Source organism: Ptychodera flava, chromosome 13 (genome assembly GCF_041260155.1).
Source record: "Ptychodera flava strain L36383 chromosome 13, AS_Pfla_20210202, whole genome shotgun sequence".
NCBI classification, from domain to species: domain Eukaryota; kingdom Metazoa; phylum Hemichordata; class Enteropneusta; family Ptychoderidae; genus Ptychodera; species Ptychodera flava.
The window spans coordinates 20,446,710-20,469,228 of NC_091940.1; the positions used below are offsets into that span (position 1 = coordinate 20,446,710).

General features: G+C 38.7%; 1 protein-coding gene across 1 annotated transcript in view; it reads right to left on the minus strand.

Annotated features, from left to right (window-relative positions):
* Nucleotides 1-67: 67 nt before the first annotated feature.
* The window catches only part of LOC139147045 (uncharacterized), a 33,793-nt gene continuing 11,341 nt past the window's right edge, over nucleotides 68-22,519 (minus strand). The window contains exons 8-18 of the mRNA XM_070717897.1: nucleotides 19,666-19,911; nucleotides 12,643-12,854; nucleotides 12,204-12,324; nucleotides 6,754-6,945; nucleotides 4,251-4,412; nucleotides 3,994-4,044; nucleotides 3,055-3,322; nucleotides 1,901-2,017; nucleotides 1,513-1,745; nucleotides 697-816; nucleotides 68-232 (exon numbers count right to left, since the gene is read on the minus strand). Of these exons, the coding sequence (XP_070573998.1) occupies nucleotides 68-232; nucleotides 697-816; nucleotides 1,513-1,745; nucleotides 1,901-2,017; nucleotides 3,055-3,322; nucleotides 3,994-4,044; nucleotides 4,251-4,412; nucleotides 6,754-6,945; nucleotides 12,204-12,324; nucleotides 12,643-12,854; nucleotides 19,666-19,911 (1,887 nt within the window). The remainder of the gene's footprint in view (nucleotides 233-696; nucleotides 817-1,512; nucleotides 1,746-1,900; nucleotides 2,018-3,054; nucleotides 3,323-3,993; nucleotides 4,045-4,250; nucleotides 4,413-6,753; nucleotides 6,946-12,203; nucleotides 12,325-12,642; nucleotides 12,855-19,665; nucleotides 19,912-22,519) is intronic.

Sequence of the window (22,519 nt, forward strand, 5' to 3'; positions counted from 1 at the left end):
CACTTCGCTCAAACTGACGGGACGCAATTCCAGAGATGCCATTTCAAAATTGGACAATATCAATGTTTTACATATCAATGACAGAACTGACGTCATAAGGAATCAGTCCAATTGACTTACCCAGTGTTACGATCTCCCACATAACGATGCCATACGTCCACACATCAGATTTGAATGAGAACTCATTGCCAGTCAGAGACTCTGGGGCCATCCAACGTATGGGGATGCGACCCTTTGAACCAACACAAGGGAAAAATCTTTTTAACCCATGAATGTAAAATTCTTGGGGAGACTCCGTTGGTACATCACATTAAATTACATATCTGTAACCTTTATAGGAGGTGGAAATCTAATGCGACAGTAGGTTTGTATATTCCGATGATAGTAAACCTTGGGGATAGATGTTTCTATAAGGATCTTTTGTTCTTAACAAGAGTCACTTCATCAGTCAACGATGAGCAGAGGTTGCACACGTTTGTAATCTCACAAATTTATACACATATTGATCGAAATGGCAAGATGCAATGACCCTAGGCCAATCGCACGCTGTGACGATGTTCTTCGAACTTGACATCACTGTGTTCGAGCTGATCTTGTAAATCAAGAAAAACTGCAATATGGTCAAGATCTGTTTTGTTTGGTAATCCAACAACTATACAATGACAAAACTTGAGTTCCTAGAATGAAATTACTCACCCCAACTTTATCAACGACGGATTGCTGATCAGTTCGGATGGCATGGGAGAAGGACGCGATCTTACATATCTTCCCGTCACCGACCATGACGTTCCTGACTCCAAGTTTACGATGTATGATCTGTCCAATGAAAGGACGGAGTGTTATTCTGTGACTCATTTTTCTTTGCGGTTAAACATTAAAAAATCATTTGATCAGTTGAAGCCAGATAAACCTGGTGACTGTAGTATAGATACTTTATTGACATATATTCCAAAACGTAAAAAAGGTTAACCATTCACACACGAAAATTTTGTGCATGTCTATTGTGTTCTACGGCATATCCATATTAAAGGTATACTGTCACCTGTTCCACGTTTGCCACAGTTATTATGGAAACAGAAAATCTAACCAATCACAGATTTTGAGCGAGCGGCCGCTTTTTTTTAAAAACAGCGCCCTCACATGGGCATTTTGAATACCAAGGAACGCCCCTTTGACCATATATGGGCATATTTACATTACAGGGACACGATCACCATTGGAGAAAGGGGATCCTACTCCGTAACATGTAAGTGCATTTGCGTTAAGACAACCTTTTAAAATCCCTTCATCAAGAGATTAAGATATGTCTCGCCGTAACATTATACAACGAATTAATTTGTGTATAAAAATTAACCATTACCGCCAAACCGTATGAAGTACTTAAGATGGGGAACAGTTCATTACCATATAAAAATAACGGTCTCCTCAACGTACTGTGCAAGCTTCCATGGCTTATGTCTCATTCACTTTGAAGGAACATTATTGAAATAAAATATCGTACAGCGGGCTAACCTTGAGGCTTGACAGATGTTCCATGCCAGTGGCAATCTGCTCAGCAAACAACATCAAGTTTTCAGACTTCACTGGGTTCTTGATTTCGAATGCATCATTGTACGCGTAAATGTCCTCTCCATCATCATTGCCGGAACCGCCCTCGGCAAAGATTTGGCTCTCTCTGGTGCTTCGCTTCAGTACGACACCCAAGTTGCCGTAGGGGGCGAACTCCATGATGATGCTTGGTTTCGCTATTGGAAGAAATTATAGTCTTTCAGACGTGCGCATTAGTTTGAAATATCTGCGACGACAAAGTAGACAGGGCACTTACATAGTTCTCCAATCTGAATGAGGCCTTTGATATTCATGGACATATATATTCTTTGATTTAAATATCTATACTCACGTGATCCAGTCTGGGTAATGCATCCCAGTAATCGGATGATGTTCTCATGTGGTATAATCGCCAACATGATGTCAAGTTCGTTCATTAGGTGTTCACGCTGTGTCCTGTTTGACGCATCTGAGGAGGAGACAATTTAAAAACCGCATCAATCAAACGCATAAGTAACTGTAGACTTGCCCGAAGTCTGTTGGCATTTAAGTATCAAAATATATAGTAAATTGAAGGACTGAACATCAGCAGGCCGACGCGCTAGTGGTATGCTGTTGCGTAGATAGTGGGGTGAACGCCTGCTTGGCCTGTTAGTAACTCAGCTGACTAGAAAAACCAGGCGACTGGGGCGTCTAAGATAACTGTGAAAAGAAAATTTGAAAGGCGATGGATCAAAAAAATAAGCTTAGGCACTGTTTATCACTGTTATTCACTCTAATGTTTTAAGCAATAAAGCACACCCAGTGACGGTATACCACGAGATTTTGACCAGTTCACGACATATATGCACGAGCGATAGAGAGTGCATATATGTCGTGAACTGGTCAAAATCTCGTGGTATACTGTCGCTGGGTATAATTTATTGCTATTATATCATAAAAATATATTAAAATTCTGGCATTGAAAGTCGAAAAACGATTTTTACTCTTGCCGAAAGCTCGCGTGTGTGCCAACCGTGTATCGCGCATACCACCGTTCTTTTCACGTCTAGACCAATCAGATCGCTACATTTGCGCAATCAATATACTGGCATGATATAATCCACTTCAGACTGTGTTTGAATTCATTTTGACGTCAACAAATTACACGCTGATGATTTCATCGAAAGGATTTATGATATTGGATGTCTCCTTGAAAAACTATTTCATAATATTTGATGAAATTCTAGATTTTGAGTAAAATCTTTGTGATAACACTCGTCACTCAGCAAACCAACATTTTGAACTTATTTCATTTTTTTCAAAATAAGTCGCGATTGTCACGACAAGAATCCTAAGCGCACAAGACGACAATACAGTACATCCATAGTATGTGGATAAGCCATCCTGTAATGGCTGTACAAGGATCATGAAGATGCCGAATATAAAAAGGTACTACGCAACATTTGTGATTGTAGATTTCCCCCGAATAACTCAACCGGTTTTCAAATTGAAGCGAACACCAACCTTTCATAGCTTTGACTGCCACGATAGTATCGCCTGTTTTTCCGCCTATACTCGTAGCAGTTGCTCTGTGTATCCCGGGCTGTAGCTTCTCCCTCAACACCAATCTTGTCGAGGAAAATTCCATTTCCTCTCTTGACAGAGCCGAATCATCGGCCTTCGTTGAAGCTGCTTTCGCTGTGTTCAGGATCTTGCCGTGTTGGCTGTAGTTGTTTTTACCTTTTCCTGCCTCCATTTGACTTTCAAAGCTTGGGTTCTCTTCGCCCAGTTCCTAACGGCAAAATTATGGAAAATATCATTGTCATCGACAAAATGTGGAAGAATGAAAGACTTCTAAGAAGACAGAGCGGCGTGCAAGAGATCTGTTACGTATGGCCGATTAGTTTTTGAGAAGAAGTCATATTTAATATTGGCTTTGTTGCTTTTACAAGATCTAATTACAAGCACGTGTTCATCGAAATAGAAGGTTTGAGAATATTCGGCCAAATTGTTTCCGTAAATTTAATATCAAAAAGTTCGAAAATCCAGTATTCATACAGCATTAGACAAAACAAACCAAAAAGGCTCAGATCCGCTAATCTCAACATTCATAGCAACCTGCCCTTTAGACTGGACGGGCGGGATGTCTTGAAATTTACTTGCAATTGTTGGAAGTTCACTTGAAGTCGCAACAATCAGCAGACTGGTAGCCGCCATAAAAATCTCCAAAGTAGGCCGCACATATATTGTACCGTATGCTAACTGGACAAATTTTACTCTCGTATACTCCAACATCAGAATAAAGATATAAGATCGAGTGCTCATTCAAAAAGTTCGATTACATATAAATCGCATTTAATACCAGAATATGAGCCCTGCTGTGAAAGGTGTTTCGTAGCGGCTACCATTCTCGGCAAAGTTTGAAGTCACAGTTATGTGTTACATGTAAAGTATCTAACCTACCTTAGCTACACCCGTAAAGGTGATTGGTCTGTCGCTTGCAGCGTTGGAGAGCTGTAAGAGAGCTTCCTATGTCAGTTTATCTTGAATATACATATGAAAGTTGCGTGTATCAGTAAATATTATGACATTTGATGTGGTCTCACATTCTACCGTCACATGTTCGCTCGCAGCATCAAGACATGTGGGTGAAAAGGTATTCCTGACAGTCCTAAACGTTTTTAAAAACCTCAAAGCACATGATGAAAATGTTATCTTACCTCTCTGCGCTTTCTTCTTCTCAAGACAACGATCACAATCAGTACAACTACAACGACGATGATGACAATTACAACAGAAGACCCTCCTGCTATACCTCCAACATTCGATCCAGTAGATGCCCCAGCCTGCACTTTGGGTGCCGCTGTTGATTTTAATAAAATCTGCGAAAACATTACAATTTTGCAAGTTTTAAGGATAAATACTATTCAAAAATGCAAAGAAAACATATGTTTACAGAAGCACATTACATAAAGCAAGTATGAACAAGTCATTGACAATGACATAGTCCCCACTTGTAATAGGAGTATTAGTCTTGATGGGGCAGGGAAATGTGGTCATTAAGAAGTATCACTGGAGTGTATATGTTCAGATCTATGGACACATAGGTCAATGTCATTGCTCCCAATTTGAAACGAGAGGCATGTCTAAGTTATGGTTCTAAATCGGGAAAAAAGATCAGACCTCTAGCTGTATTGGCCAGCCAAGAAATACATATGTGCATAATATTTGAGGTACAAGATGTGACATCTTAAGGTCTAATATCCTATCAAAATTGAAGCGTATAGAACTTGTGGTTACTGAGTTATGCATATATATGTATAATCAAGGTCAAAGGTCACCAAGGTAACTTGACATTTTGAAAAAAAAATTGTATTGCTAATTAATCCCTATATGCCAAAATTCAGACCTCCAGCTCTATTGGCTTGCCAAGAATTAGATATGGGCATAATTAACGAGGTAAAGCATGTGTTATCATAAGGTCTCCAATCCTACTAAACATAAAGGACATAGCACTTATGGTTACTTATTTATTGACATAATCGTGTATTTTAGGTAAAAGGTTATCGAGGTCACACAACATTTTGTCAAAAATTTTCTATCCTATAGTCTATCCCTATACTAAAAAATCATACATCTAGCTCTACTGGCTCGCTCAAAATTAGATATGCGCATAATTAATGATCTACAATATGTGGCGTCATAAGGTGTCCATTCATACAAAATATGAAGGGTGTAGCACTTGTGGTTCCTGAGTTATGGACAAATATGTAAATTTGAGGGCAAAGGTCACCGAGGTCACGTGACATTTTGTCAAAAAAATTGTCTTGATAAGTTATCCCTATATACCAAAAATCAGACCTCTTGCTCTATTGGCTCGCTCAAAATTAGATATGCGCATAATTAATGAGGTACAATATGTGGCGTCATAAGGTGTCCTGTCATACCAAATATTAAGGGTGTAGCACTTTTGGTTACTGAGTTATGAACAAATGTGTATATTTGAGGTCAAAGGACATTGAGGTCACGTGACATTTTGTCAAAAAAATTGTATTGCTAAGTTATCCCTACATACCAAAAATCGACCTCTGGCTCTATTGGCTCGCTCAAAATTAGATATGCGCATAATTAATGAGGTACAATATGTGGCGTCATAAGGTGTCCCATCATACCAAATATGAAGGGTGTAGCACTTTTGGTTACTGAGTTATGGACAAATATGTATATTTGAGGTCAAAGGTCACCAAGGTCACGTGACATTTTGTCAAAAAAATTGCATTGCTAAGTTATCCATATATACCAAAAATCAGACCTCTAGCTCTATTGGCTCGCTAAAAATTAGATATGTGCATAATTAATGAGGTAAAATATGTGGCGTCATGGGGTGTCCCATCATACCATATATGAAAGGTTTAGCACTTGTGGTTACTGAGTTATGGACAATTATGTATATTCGAAGTTAAAGGTCACCAAGGTCACGTGACATTTTGTCAAAGCGTCTGACATATCTGCGTGAACGGATGGACTCACGGATGGACTCACGGACGGACATGACCCAATCTATAAGCCCCCTGGACTTTATCTGTGGGGACTAAAAACTGTGTCACTGCATCCTTTTTGCAATATGAATAAGATGAGAAACTAAATGTTTATTTTTCTTGGCCTTATACATGGGAGTCTATGGACTGCCTTATACATGGGAGTCTATGGACTGCCTTATACATGGGAGTCTATGGAGGTGAAAACTAAAAAGTCCTCTAACACGGCCAAATTTGATCGCATTGTGAAACAAATCGACGTGCATCTGTATGAGGTAGGGAACTATCCTTGTACCAAGTTTGAACGCGTCTCTGAGATATCTGCGTTCACGAACGGACAGACGCACGCACGCACGCACGAACGCACGCACGCACGGACATGACCAAACCTATAAGTCCCCCCGGACGGTGTCCGTGGGGACTAAAAATTAAACATCTTAAGACTGTACTAAATGTGCAACTTAGTGCATTGAACCTAACAAAACGTTTTATGTTAAACTTTCTTATGACTGTTTCCGTACTACTTGTTTAAATATCAGGACATGGGGATAACTTGATGCACTACATAACTGAAACAAATTTAGTCACGCAGGAAAATATATCTTGCCTCTAATCCCTATATTTTCTGATGACGTATATTTTAAAGTCGTTTTAAAGGTACCAGGGAAGAAATGCGAGAACAAACCTCAACTTGATCGGTCGTTTCAAGCATTGCGTTATTTACTGCTGTTACTTTGACGATGCACTCAGTGTCCCCCGTGGGCAAGTCAGGAAGGTCCCTCGAATCGATTTCGATCAGATAATCGAGATAGAAGCAAACGTCTATCTCCGGCAGGCACGTACAGGTCAAAGCGGTGCACGGTTTGTTCGGGTTACCCTAAAACCATAAAATATTAAGGTTATGCTCGTAAGAGGTACTTGCGGATTATGTAATTTGATCATGTGAAAGTTGATTTTTGTTAGATGTCTAAACCTGATAATGGAACTTAAGCTACAATCATACATATAACACGATTTGAACTAATTTGGGATAATTGGATTTTCATATTTTTAGAATTTCTCAAAACTGTTAGGTGTTCTTTAGCTGATTATTGCAATAGTACAAATAACTCATAAAAAACAATTGTGTAACTTAAAAAGAAAAGCAGATGAGCTGAGGTTTGCAGATCAAACAGACATTACTTTACCATCTAATTATCCAAAAATAGTTCCAATCGTATGTATGTATATATATGTATGTATATATATATATATATATATATATATATATATATATATATATATATATATATAGAAACACCAATTACTTCAAGTGCTAAGTAATCTGCTACTCAAGTTTCATGCATCCTGCAATCTTCAGACAGAACTAAAACATCGTCCTTAGTCCAACACTATCTTTTATATGGTTTGGATGTACCATTGTATTGTTTTAGCGTTGAAATTTGATAACTAATATTTGTGTTAGTGGCGACATTTGAAACCAACGCAGAGCGTTTGTTTAAAAGGGCAATTTTCAATCCCTGGTTCTCGCATTCGTGGGTTCTCCTCTGAGGCGAACACTTGTTAGTTAGGATGTTTGATTTATTATTTGTGTGTTTTGACAGGCGCAGTGTTGTGTGGTAGGGCTTCAAAATGAGTAGGGCTTCAAGCAGTAATCGGTATTTTTGTCAGATAAGCACGTTTTGTCAGATAGGTGCCGTACAGACGTCTATTGGGCGCGTAGGCGCAGAGCGGAATTGAAGAAGACGGGCGACTGTACTAACAGACTTCAAACCTGTCTTCGGAAGATGTGACATAGACCCTACGTGACAGCGAGCCGCCGCCAAGAAGAATTATCGGACTTCGCTCTGACTCGTACTGTCTCACGACAGGGAAGCTCAAATAATAATCACTCTACATTGAATGTGTATGTACTGACCTTTGATCATTAGACACAATTAGAGGAAATTCTGAAAGATTTCGAACGCAAGGGACTGGACAGAAATTGCAAGGGAATAGAGCAGTGTTTTTTGGGGGTTGGTCGCCATTTTTCACTCAAGCTTTTTTGATGGGTCATGAAATTACACGCATGCCTTCGAGGAGGGTCATCATTTTTTGCGCAACTCTCGCAACTGTAAGAAGGCAAGATGTGACCGATATATTGCTTCACCCAACCACATCAAATCATAATACACTGGAATCTGATTGGGCAAACTATTAACAATTCACCCTACATTACAAAATATATCTGTACGTTTATATAAGCTTATGTTTGATAATTTATGTAAATGTACTTTGCTTGAAATGGGAGGAAAAAAGTACGTGTATAAGAAATTTGTGTTTTGATTCCATCAAGAAATGTTGATTCACTATACATAGGAGTCTACCAGGAAACTATGAATAATATTTCCCAATACAAAATTAGCTAAATCTGTGTAATATTTACAGATGCTTGATACTAGATATTAATGTACTTGATTAGACTAGGATGGTTACAAGTGCATGTATGTGCAAGAAATTTGATTTTGAAATTTCAACGAAATGTTGATTTTACTATACATTGGAGTGTATGAGGAAACTATGATTATCATATACCTACATTCACGTGCCTGTGTAAAGCTATGGGAGAAAGCGCCCTCAGATCCGTGCATTTTTTTTACGTATCACGCCTTGGCCCGGTGCCCAAATATGAGCAATCGTGTGCATTTCTGAACTACCTCTATTCTGGTTACTACACACGTTGCTATCGGCAAACGTTCCATTCGTACACAAAGCCAGCGCGAGATTGGGAAAACGTCTGCTCGCTCAGATCGTAGTTGCGCGTGGCGACAGTGGAGGCGCGCCGGTAACATCGGCTTTTATATCTAAATTCTGGTGAAATCCTGTGTATACTAAGTTCGTGCCTGTTCAGTGTAAATTACAAGAAAACTGACATCACGCTTTTGTCCCTCTTACACCTCGATTTCAACCTTGATCTCCGTTGGTCACGTTATAGTACGGATGTTGCTTTGCGCGTTCTAGAATTCTGCAGGTAAACAAATGACGTCATTATGTATGTCAATCCGCGACGGGAAGCGGCCATCGTATTTCTGAAAAACTGACACAAATGGCGATGAATTTTGATATCGCACGCATTTTTATCTACTAGACATAATGAATATTATGTAAACTACATATTTATCATTCCATAAAGTATATGATAAAACCTTACGGCCTGATACGGCTTTTGCGGCCCTTGGTCGTACGGCGTATGGGCCCTTCCGCCGTACGATCTCGGGCCGCAAAAGCCGTATCAGGGCCGTAAAGGTTAATATTTTTTCTAATACAAAACTAGCTTAATCTGTGTATTTATAAATGTTCGACAATTGATATAAATGTACGTGATAAAAACAGGATGTTTGAAAGTCTAAGAGCAACTTTGAACTACAAATATATTAGAATTTCACCCAAAAATATTAATTAACTTAATTCTCATGCATGTAGTCTAGAGGTAACTTAAATATTTTCCCTCTATGAAACTTACTATATATGTGAATTTACCTGTATATGTTGTCAAATATTGATGTTTTGGCGGTAATAAGTTTCTTGACAAACAATAATAGTGCTCTTTGTACAATTACAAGCCAAACTATAAATGAAGGTAAACATTACAGCTTTTGTTCATTTAGCCAATTGTAGTTTTCAAAATTATTTATTGTGATTTGTGATATATATTTCATTGAATTAATTGAAATCTCGCATAAAAGTGATTAGTTCACAGGTCAAGTGAGAAATTATATGTCAATGTGTGACACGCAGGGGGAGAATTACTGTTTTTCGCTCATGAAACTTAGGAAGGGTCACTCTTTTTTCCTGCAAAAACTTTTGAAGGGTCACTATTTTTCGCGCAGCATCATTTTGAAAAACACGGCCCCTCTGTAATTTTTGTCAAGTCCCTAAACTTACTCTATAGAGGTAACCTACATGGTTGCAATAAAATGTCTCCATTGTTTTGAAACGGCGTGTTGCCGACAAGCTTTAATTTGTTCTTAATTTTGAAGTTCTTCAAATTGAATGGTTTATGCGATCACGACTACGAGATCTGAAGCACTTCCTTCGGCAACTTCTGTTTTTTTAGCCTGCATGGTAGGTCTAATGCTGCATGTTGCATGTCAAAGTCTTTCCCCTGAGATTCCTGACTTTTAGAATTTATGTTGAGAAAAGGCGCGACGCGTCTCCGTTTGGAGTCCGCACGGAATCGGGTGAGTACGCTCCACTCAGTCTGTCTTTTTATTGTTTCGGGGGAAAGTGATGGTTGGACACTTGCTTTAAGACTTTGTAATATTTACCTTGAAGCGGCAGTTTTGTACAATATTTAATTGAGTTTTGATGGCTTTGCTTTAAAATAGGTGACTGCGAAAGAGCATAGGATAGGCTTCGTCTATGCAGGTCATCAAAAGGTTGTGACGGGTTGACCGTTTAATGACCCGCAGAGACGTCCGTAGTCTCACCCGCTACAGATAACTGAACTTCCAAAACTACTAAATCACACGTAGATTCACATAGTTTGATTGAAAATGAAAATTCTAGGATTTAAGGGCATGTAGCGGTTGTGAAAGTAATGACTTTGTTTCATAGTTACACCGAGACCTAAAAAGGTTGTTTCAAGTATCTCGACCTACCCGAGTTCACCCTGACCATAAACCACAAATTATTACCGCACTTGAAAGAAAATCCCGAGAAATAAGGGGGAGTTAGCTCAAAATCATGAGAAAAGTTGAAAATATCTCATTTTCCAATTTCAAAAATGGGCAAAAAATTCCCATTCCTACCTACCCTATTGCTGACGGACATGTTACGGAAACGATATTTTTTGCACTGGTGACACATTGCACATAGATTGTTGGGCCCTGGATCACTGGATATTGTTGAGGTGTGTTTGCTTTGCGCCAGGTATATGATTAACTATAGTTGGTGGGTGATTAGACTGCTGATCGTTTGGTTTACGATACGGGTAGAACTTGCCGACATCCAGATCAAATGTCTCATCCAAGAAGTTTGTTTTCTGGTTCGTCTCAATTGTGATCTTGAGAGCAATGTCACGGAATACATTGTGAGTTGTTTTTTCGTCTAATCTGTCGTTGATGCCGGCGGTATTCCTAAGTATACCAAGCCCGTCATCCCGGTATAATCAGATTTGATCTCTCTATCATATTTCTTGGCAAGTGTGCTCAGGATTTACAGACCCATCAAATCGCATATATCTGCACCGTCGAAGCTCCCCATTGCGACATACTTTCTCTTTAAATCTACGAGGTTTATATCAGTCTCACTGAAAACACCTTCAAGACACGCTTCGCTAATCACATGCAATCGTTCCATAACAAAAAGTATGAGAGCAGCACTAAACTATCAACGTTTATTTGGTCTTTTAACTTAGAACAAGGACCAGGTCTTTGATGTATCATGGTGAATTATTGATAAAGCACCGAGTTACTCTAACATAAGCAAACGATGTAATGTTTGTATATCAGAAAAGCTACACATTATCAGTGCCGACAAATCTACACTATCGCTGTCTTTTGACTTTTTCACCAATATTGTTGCAAATGAGCAGTTGCTGATGTTGTTCGACTTATTGAAAGATGCCTATGAAATGGTCGACCATAGATAACTTCCATCCCATCTTGCCTACACTGTGCATAAAAACCTTGGGTCAGGGGTTTAAGGTAGACAACCTAAAACCCCTGACCCGAGGATTTGCTAGACAGGTTTTTCTACACAAACAACAATTTTGGTGAAAAAGGGTCAAAAGATAGCGATAATGTTCCCTTTAAACAAACGCCCTGAGTTAGTTTCAAAATGTCGCCACCAAAACAAATCTTATTCATCAAATTTCAACATGACCTAGAAACACAATACAATGGTCGGTCCCAACCATATAAAAGAGAGTGTTTGGCTAAGGATATTTTAGATTTTAGTTCTGTCTGAAGATTGCAGAATGCATGAAACGTAAGTAACAGATATCATTACTTTGTACTTGAAGTAATTTTGTGCTAATATATATATATATATATATATATATATATATATATATATATATATATATATATATATATATATATATATATATTATTTGCCAGGTAATTACTAGAAGCCAGAGGGATATCAACTCACTATGGGTGTTGTCTCTCCTATCTTTCCTTGACCGTACAGACGAGTTGTTTCAATTTTGTCAAATATCTGCCATTTGACTTCAAGGATACCACTGTCATCATCATGTGTCTTCACTAACACCCTAGAAAACGAATAGTGTCAAGTACAGTAACTTCTCCCTCTGTTACATAACTCCTTTGTGTAATTATCAGAAGGATTGTGTCTCTCTAATTATCAGAATAGGTTTATAGATTTTTGTAAATACAAAATTCCTCGCAATTAAAGGCCATGATTGTTCGTACTTTTCAATTAGCGAAGAGTCAATCTCTAAGTGTGAAACTGATAACATCAAAATGAACCACAAGTGTACGGAAGTTGTAGTGTGTTTTACAGGCTCAAAATTTATACTCATATACAACAGAGTCAATTTAACATTTTCTGATGAGACAGACAAACTCACCCTGATCCAGAAGGCGCCATCTTCTTTCTTCGCGATGTCGTGTTTCTGGTGCTTGAGTCGTCAACAACTGTCATACTACTGATAGTTGGCTGTGTTTTGTCAATGTAGAACGTTGCTTTGTCCTCTATGGTGTTATTCATCACATCAAAGGCTTTCAACCACACGGTGATGAATTTGTTATTATCATCAGATATCGTGATTACGTGACTTGTCTGAGGATGCAAAGAGAAGTAGAATTTTACATCACTGACATAAACTACGAGTATACATCTAGGGCTTTATAAAACCCTCGTATAGGTAAAATAATTTGACGCAATGTATGGCAGAATGAAGAGCCAATGTTAGGCAAATGTAATGTTTTCTTCATTGCTAAACGAGACATGAAATGGTAAAGTAGAACTTATCCTTACGCGGGTATTCGTCTGAATCAACTCGTTGTTTTTCTCTTCTATATTAGAGACTGGTTAGTTTCTTCAGTCGCGGGGGGAGGGGGTGGATCCATCAGGGTCACCCTGCTTTTGACGTTGATGATGAGGATCACTATGTTTTTTAAATGCTCAATAGAGGAGGTGTTAATGTGTTTTTGAATCACTCATACTTGCCTAAAATACAACTTACCAGCCACACATTGCATCATTTAGTTGCATTTTTCTGCGTGCCCTTCGGGCGCATAACTTTAATATATCAGAGACATCTGGATGTTTGCGAATTATGAAGTATGTTTTGCAAAGTGTACAGATAATTCTGAAATCAGCAGTTCATATGAAAAGCATGACAAAATCCTGATCCTTTTCTGTTGCTCTATGAGAGACCCAGTGTAAGCAAGCAACATACACTAATGTTTCACAGTACTATTTCACAGTACATTGATGCAGTGACATATTTTAAATCAGAAAGAGAAAAATGACAAGATATTTTTCATTCTCACTGCTAGCTGATGCAACTGTATTTCTTCCTTTCACAGATTTTCAAACAAAAGGTAATACGATTGGAACTAATTTGGGAGAATTGGATCTTCATGTTGTTCAAATTTCTCAAAAGTATTAGGTGCCCTGTAACTGAATGTTGCAATAATAAAATTACTCATAAAAGAAGTGTGTAACTTAGAAAGAAATACAGATGAGCTTACATTTGCAGATTAAACCGACATAACTCCACCATCCAATTATCCCAAGTTAGTTCCAATAGTGTTAGGATTTTTACATGAGTAAAATAATAATAGTTGAACAACAGGCAGCATCTCGCGAATCTTAACAATTTTCAGTGGAACGAAAATAGACAGGTGTTTAGTTTTCGCATATCTTTCTAGACTACGCTCTGCCCAGTGATCATTAGGGGAAGGCTCCATTAACTTTGATGGTACCTGAAACCCGAGTTGCTGCCTGCCAACTCGGGTGACAAACAGAAGACTTTTAATCCCCAAGGTGTTAATTTTCCATTGTTGCGATTATCTTATCGAGCTGGTGCTATGATAGGAACGTCAGGGCTGTAACGACTCACTCAATACCACGGCACACACATATGCTTGCACATGGAACTATGTTGACAAGAAAAAGTGACCTGCCCTTTTTTCAATGCAAGTAATCTAGCTTATTCTTTAATTTAGGCTCTAAACTAAGTTTTAGAAATATGGTGAAACAAAATATCGTTCTTCGTTCATTTCATTCAAGTTTCCTATTTTCGGACGCTTCACTTCAGTAACGCGCATTGATCATATGTGCAAATGTGATCAGAACAGTATGGAACGTTCTTTCCACGTGGCGAGATTTTTCTTGCACTTGCAAACAATGTAACGAGTGAGTAAGGACTCCAAGAGCTTCGCGTATCCTGTGACATTACATCTCCTATAGAGCGAATTTAAGTCAATGAATTGCTAGCCGTATCCGTCTATAAACAGTATGGCCATTCGTACATATTATAGAAAGGAGAAATAGTAGAGGCAGTTAACGAGGCCGGTCTGCGGGGCGCACAATTTTCAGTGATTTAATTCACGGTATTAATTTCACAATAAACGAATTCGCGAGCTTACCATTGATTTTTGGTGATGTTGAATATAATTGAAAAGAGAACTAAATTCCAGTGTTCATGTTTGATAAAATTCCAAATTGACGACACCCAACGTCAACCTGTACGACACCGTATGTGTACAACACACCTGCAGTCGATTAGTCGATTGTGACACAGTAAAGCTTACACATAATGCAATATCGGTCGACCCACAGTCCCTCTATCCATGCATTTCTGCAGTTGTCTTTCCTATTCTGCTCAGTTAACAGACATGATTTCACAGAATATTACACAGAAAACATGTTTTATCATATTTGGAGGCACTGAATAAAAGCATTGCAAGAGAAAGCGACGACAAATTTTCCGGTTCGATCCCAGCCGTTGCTTGTGCTACGTCACACACTTGCAGCGATCAACCCCAGAAATTATCGCACACTATCATCATTTACGATGGGAGAAGGATCACGAAAACAAACACCGGTTTCACGATATGATGATTTCTGTCTTCGTGTCGTAGATAGACGGAGAGAACACTTAATAGAGCCAAAAACAGCGAAAATTCGAGAAAAGCGTACACACAATCGGGGACTGTGGCATGCAGGACAAACCCAAGCTACGCATTATCACGTGACTGCCCCTCGTATCGCGGTTTGGCTGTGCGGTCCAGGTGATTGACACCTTTTACAATAGGCGTTTCCAGACCGTGGATAGATTCAACTGTGGTCGACCTGAAATTTGACGCTGTGATCGACGTAGCGTTTCAAAAGGACGAGAAATGAGACCAAGTAATTGTTTGTTTATTTAGATGTTGATCTAAAACCTCCGGCAACCAACAGTCCTACTCTTACGCAGAAAATCAACGTTTTCAAGCGTAGACTCCCGCGTAGACTTTCCCTTCCGCTTAAACCACGGCCCCTCCACAAAACGCGATGTAGATCTATGATCGACTATGGATGGATTGACGTGGCGTTTCAAAACTATGAAAAATGAGACTCAGTAACTTTTGGTTGCTTTACATTTGATCAAAAACCTACCCATCAGACAAGGCCCAACTCTTACGCAGAAAACAAAAGCTCTGAAGCGTCGACTTTCTCTTCCGCGTTTGAGACTTTCTTCTCTTTCGCGTTCGAGAGAAACAAACGTCGGCTTTATTCGAAAATGGCCGGCTATTGGTGGGCGTAAGTCAGTCCAATCGTAAGCTGCACCCGATGTGAACGTCGGAATAATTCGGGCTGTAGTCGGGAAAGCAAAGATGACCTCGAGAGCGATTCCCAGTACAGTACACGTTCGCAGATCGCGGTACTACAGGCTGGTAGTAGATAGTTCACCGCGTAAATTGCTAGATTACATATAGCCACATAGGCACTTCTGAAATGTTATCTCCGGCTTGCAAGACAACAAATATCAAAATATTATTATCAAACCAGAATTTCGGGCTAGAGAGCGAAACCTTGCTGAAAAGTAGCCGGCCAAAATACGGAAGTAGCCGGTCATTTGGCCGGCATCCGGCTAAAAATGAACAAGCGGATTCAAACAGAGAGGCTTGTTGCGATGGACAAGTAGCCTTTGGCTTTTGACCAGAAAAATAAGTGAGTGTTCATTGATAATTCAAAGACTGGATCCGTTGACACCAAAGTTTGCTCGTGACTTTCATTGCATTGCATGCACCTTTCCGCAATGTGAGTCTGAACTGAAATTGAAAGAGTACGCTTTAGTAAAAGTCCTGTTTTGTTGTGCTGAAGTCCTGTTTTCTTGAGCTGATTTTCGCTACCGTACTAACTTTCTTTTATAGGGGTATAAACATTCATACAAAAATAGCTTTTCGTATGCAAAATCAGCGTACGTTAATTAACTGCTAGTATTGTTTTAAACATCATTTTATTTGAAAGGGATTCTATAGTACACTCGTTTTTGTAAACTCTTCATGCAAGTTTATGAACTAAATGATGACCTCAGAGTAACAGCAAGTGCTGGACGGCACTTTTAACGCTGGTTGGAAATCCTGAGTGCCGGACAGGGGGCCATCATCAAGTCAGGCGCCGACTGGTATTGGCCATGCTAAAAGTAGTTCCGGCAGTGCTAATGTTTTGTTTACACTAAAGATAATCTGTTCGCATCTGTTGACATAGAGATTAATCCTCTGATAACCAACTCGGGTTACTCGGGTACGTCCAAGTTAATGGAGCGTTCCCCTCATGATTAATGTAACCGGATTCTCCACTGAGGCGACTCAAAGGTCACCAGGAAAATAAATGCTGTTACTCTAATTGTCAGTCAATATGCGTATTCTAGTATTACAACACGACTCATATCCACTGTGCGTGATGATTCGCCAGAAGAGGTCACATGACGAGAAAATAAGTAAGGCTAGTGCCCACTAGCTTGGAAAAATAATGTCAGAGGGTTAAAATGAAGTATATTTCCAGAGGGAAGTAACCAGTGCCCAGTCCCGCGATCATCGCGGAGTTTTGTTTGCAGCTCAGGAACGATGGCCAGTGCAATGAGCAATAAGTCTCTGACAAAAGGGTGTTCTAACAGCGCGGGAACAAGAAGAATTCAACCACAAAGAGATTCAAATGCAACGGAATGCTATGGCCGTTTTCGATCCTTTTGTGAAAATGTTGGCATTCCCATGGCAGTTAGGGAGAACCCGGTTGATGCCTGTATTTTTGCAGTGCATACACTGTACCACATCGAAAGCAATAAAACAGAACCTTATTAGAATGTGAAGAATTTATTCCATGCCTCTTCACAGTTAAGGTTATATGACATTTAGTTAAATGTAGGGAATTCTTAAATAATACTAGCATTATCGACCAGCATCAAAGACTCAGATTTTAACGAAAGTCAATATAGTAGTGCGCGCATTGATATTTCATACCTAGTGTTAAGCGGTCTACTTTTAAGTCGAAAACGTCGAAGGCTTCACCAGACCGTGTAACTATGGAAACCGGTCAGTATATCGTTTCACACGGCCCGTTAACTCCCCTGATCTTCCTATTCCAATCAATGCACTAATTTGCACTCAAATAAATGCACGTCAAACAAATAGACGTATATTAGGGAGCATTCGTTTTTTACGGGGAGGGGGTCGGTGGAACTTGAGCGACAAATGAAATGTAAAAAGCGACCCGCCTCCAAATCAAATTTCTAAAATTTGACCCTCCCCAAAAATCATCAATTGTAAAATGTGACCCCTCCCCGAAAAAAAAATCATCAGATTTGATTCATTAACCCTTCGCACCCTATGGCCCTAGGCTGAAAAATTAGGCCCTTCGAAAGTGTTTACAAGAAAAAGAATTAGGGCCTACTCAACCCAATTTTCATGCACAAAAAACAGCGACCCTCTCTCAGATGTCACAATCCGTATCAATAATATTTTAATTGACTAATAATTTCCCATTTGACCTTTGAACTTTCAAAGAATCCTTTTTAACTTTACAAATAATCACTGGGTGAAATTCCAATATCACATTATTTTTTTTTTCAAATCTGCTCTTTTAAATATAATAATCTCGTCACGTACATTTCTATAAATTGTCAAACTGTTTAAAGTACAGATTTTAATAGCTAGTTTTGTGTTGTAAAAATATTCAACGTTTCCTCAAAGACCACTATGTAAAGAGAGAAAATCAACATTTTTGGTGAAATTCCAAAATCATATTTCTTGCACACACATGAACTTGTAATCACCCTAGTCTAATCAAGTACACTAATAATCAAGAGTACATAAATACACAGATTTACCTAGTTTTGTATTTGGAAAAAATCATTCATAGTTTCCTCATAGACCAACATGTACAGTGAATCAACATCTCGGTGAAAATACAATTTCTTGCACAAACATCCACTTGTAACCACCCTAGTCTAATCAAGTACACTAATATCAATGATCAAGCGTACATACATACACAGATTTAGCTAGTTTTTTATTGTAAAATAATCATTCATAGTTTCCTCATAGACAAGATAGTGAATCAACATTTTGGTGAAATTCCAAAATTAAATTTCTTGTTCACACATGCACCGGTAACTACCCTAGTATGATCAAGTACATTTATATCAATGATCAAGAGTCTATAAAGACACAGATTTAGCTAGTTTTGTATTTAAAAGAAATTACTCATAGATTATGTATGGAGAGGCTCAAGCAATATTTCGGTGAAATTCCAATGTCAAATTTTTTCCATAACACCATACAATCCTTTGTAAAATTTGACCCCCTTCCAATCATTGATTGTAAAACTTGACACCCCCTAAAAACGGTTTCGTAAAAGTCAATCCCCCGATTCCACTGATCCCCTCTCCTACAAAAAGCGAATGCCCCAGAGTCACACGTTTATGGGTCGCGTAGGCGCAGAGCGGAATTGCAGCCAACCAGTAGGCCTAACTGAGGTACTGCAGCCTTCGCCATGTATATAGAACCATAAGCGATTGTACATAAATCCTGTTCATTATTTCACAATTTTACAAAGGTGGACGGTACAATTGGCCACCGTTCGACAGGATTGAATATCTGAGCAACGTCTGAGAAAATGGTTGTTCGCGAAATTTCATATCTAGCGTTAAGGAGGCACGTTGGTAGTGAAATATAAGGTTTAAATTGGAGGAACGGTTTAACTGATGGAGGCGCAGTTGAACACAGTTTCGCTTTGGCTGGCGAATTTTTCTATTTCGCGCCACGATATTTTCAGTGTGGCGGTTTGATGTTTTCACTTGACAAGTTGAGTGACAACTAGGGCATAGGGATAACTTCGCGGTAAGTCCAATGTACGAGGCGCCAAATGTAAAATAATTTACACATTCACACTTATTTAAGAGATAGAAAAGATGGAAAATGTATACAGAGAGGAATTTTCAATGTATGTTTTCCATCTTTTTTATCTCTTAAAAAGTGTGATTGTGTTAATTTTTTTTTTAATTTGACGCCTAGTACTATTAGCTGCAAGGCCTTTGGTTTTGACGTTTTGAACACGTCAGTGATTTCAGCATATTATAATTCATTGTGATACCTACACTTGCCTGTCCGAGATCAGTCCAGTCTTCGGGGTCAGTACTTCCGGAGGTAGACTCAACAAAGCCAAGCTTGTACCGTATGACGCCGTTGTCATTCCGTATTGGTTCACGTGACCGCGACGATGGTGGTTGCCCCGTTTCTTCGTCGTAGAGCCAACGGGAAGGCTGGCCTTCTTCGATGCCGTTCAAGAATTGCCCATCGCGATAAAATGAGTTGTAAAAGTGCCCTTCCCACAACACTGTCATCTGATAAAGGAAACGTTATTATATATTATACGAAAGCGCATGTTTCCTATGTTTCCAGTGTGATAAAACTTTGGGAGTTGAGGAACATATGCGATCGAGCCACTAAAGGTATTAAAGGCAAAATATGAACGCCTTTTCACATGTTTCGAATCGATTTGAATTCAATGAGCAGCCCTGTGTATTAAAACTAAACTGTACTGTTATGGAGTAAAAGTTCTAACACATATAGAGTACATACAGGATAATTTTCCTCTTTCTGGACGAAATTGTATTCTGCATTTCTGAAAGATACAGTGCGTTTCACATCGGTCCCACAACTCAGCGTATGAGCCGAACACATTGCACCAACACAGAAGCTTGGGTATCATGACACATTTCATGACACATTCCAAAGTCCCCGACTCATTGATTATACACATAGGACAGCTCTGTTTCTGGGCAAGTAGCTGATTAGTTGATAACACTTTATCTACAATGTAGCTGTATTCACAGTTTCAGTTGAAAGCTAAAAAAGAAAATATGTCTTTTTACTTGGTTTCAGCTGAGAAAACATCTTTAGCTTTTCAACTCCCAGCTGAAATTGTAAAAAAACAGTTACATTGTAGATCAAATGTATCAACCGTTCATTTCTCAGTCCAGACAAAGCGGTTCCATGTTGGTTTACTGTAATAAATCAATGAGTCGCCATTACTTTAAATTTGTAATGGGGGCGTGGATAATTAAAACACCCGAACGGCAAATACAACTTCCGCGGGGGGTTTGGGGTTGGCTGTACTTCGATTACCGTACAGGTATTTCGCAAGACGTTAGGCCAGAGTCCGGGGATCACAGCAATATACAGTGGGGTTTGGTTGTCTGAGCCTGACTAAATATGGCCACACAACCGTTCGACATCATACGGCGCAATTAATTGTTATTTCACAAACGACATCCATATACATGAAATGTGCAACGCAAAGTGTTTTTGCAAAACCCCTCTTTCACAACACGGATCTACGATAATGCACGAAACAGTTATGTGAATGGTGCAGCAGGGGAGCATATAGCAAAATAGAGTTCAACACAGTAGGACCATTACACCTTGGGAGGGGGGGGGTGGTCACAATGAAATTGTGAAAATATTTTTTTTTACTATTGTAAATTTCTGAAATTTTTTTTTTCCAATTGAGATTAGCTGTGCAAATATTTTTTTCAGAGTAAATTTTCAGATTTATAATCTTTTTTAGTTCGTCGCTGTCTGAATTTTTGCGGGGGGAGGGGGGTGGTCAGGAGGGGGTTTCCCCCTCCTGCTGTTGGAGCTTTTGAAAAATAGAGATAAAAATGGTGTTATTTGGTGGCACTTGGGGAGCATTTTTTTTGGATTACACATCTTCCTCTGAAACATGGTCTTCTTGCTCCTCAGTAGCTTCCTATAGTTTTGAAATTTGACTATTTAGGTTTCCTGGCTTCCCTTTCTACTGTGTGGTGAAATGCCTACATTCACCCCACCAAACATCATGCATATCTCATGATTTACAATTGATTTTGACAAGCTGAGAAGCTAAAATAAGCTAAATAATATAGTTAAATTTGCATATTTCTGTTTTTAGAGCGATTGTTGCCCTTTTTTGATCAAAACATCTATTTCTCTGTAGCAGCATGTCTAAATTGATTGGATGTGTATAGATGTGTTGAAATTTCAATATTTGTCTTTTTAGGGCAATTTATGCCATTCATGGTCAAAAAATCTGTATTCTCTGAAAGGGCTTGTCCAATTTCTTTGAAATTTGCTACACAAAAACGATTGTTCATGCAGATTTATTCAGTATTTGCTATCGAGAAACTTTCAAAGTTCAACCCTTTTGTGTGTTTTTGTGTTGGGATTTGTTGGAATAGATGGCATTCTACGTAGTGTATTGTTGAATGTTAAAACATGTGTTGCTGTTGTTTTTTGAGGCTGTTTTTTTGAGAAAAAAGAATTGAAAATGTCTTTTTAAAAGCAAATAATACATAATGACTTAATATGTTGTTTTATCACTATTGACGTGTTTCTACTTGTTCACCCATTCTTGCATTCATCATTGCAATAAAATGCTGTGAAAAAAATGAAACTGATGTGGCCTGCATCTGTTTACCTTGATCTCAAAAGGCAAATACAACTTTCTGTCTTGACAACCATACCATAGTTTCAATGTTTTACCTAGTGTACCTGCTTGGTTTGTACGCAGGAAACAAGTAGAAAACAGGCTCTATAATTTCATAATTTCCAAGTGATCACAATACAAAAGTCCTGAAAAGATAAGATAATCACAACTTCCAGTATAAGGGATACAGTCACTCTAAATGTATAAATTAAAATAAAAATGTGCCTGGAGGATGTACTAAAAAATACAGAAAGTTGCTTTCTGTCGGTAAAATCTAAAAAAAATTCAAAATTTTAAAAACTTTTGCAAATTTTTTTTAACGCCTTTGTCTTCTTATTTATGTTTTTTTTTATTTTGCAAACTAGGTTGAAGATTTTTTTTTCCTAACTTTCTGCTCTGAAATTTTTTTTTCTGTTTTTGACCACCCCCTCCCAAGATCTAATGGTCCGTCCCTAACTATGTACGCATGTGGAGGTTGCGAGGAA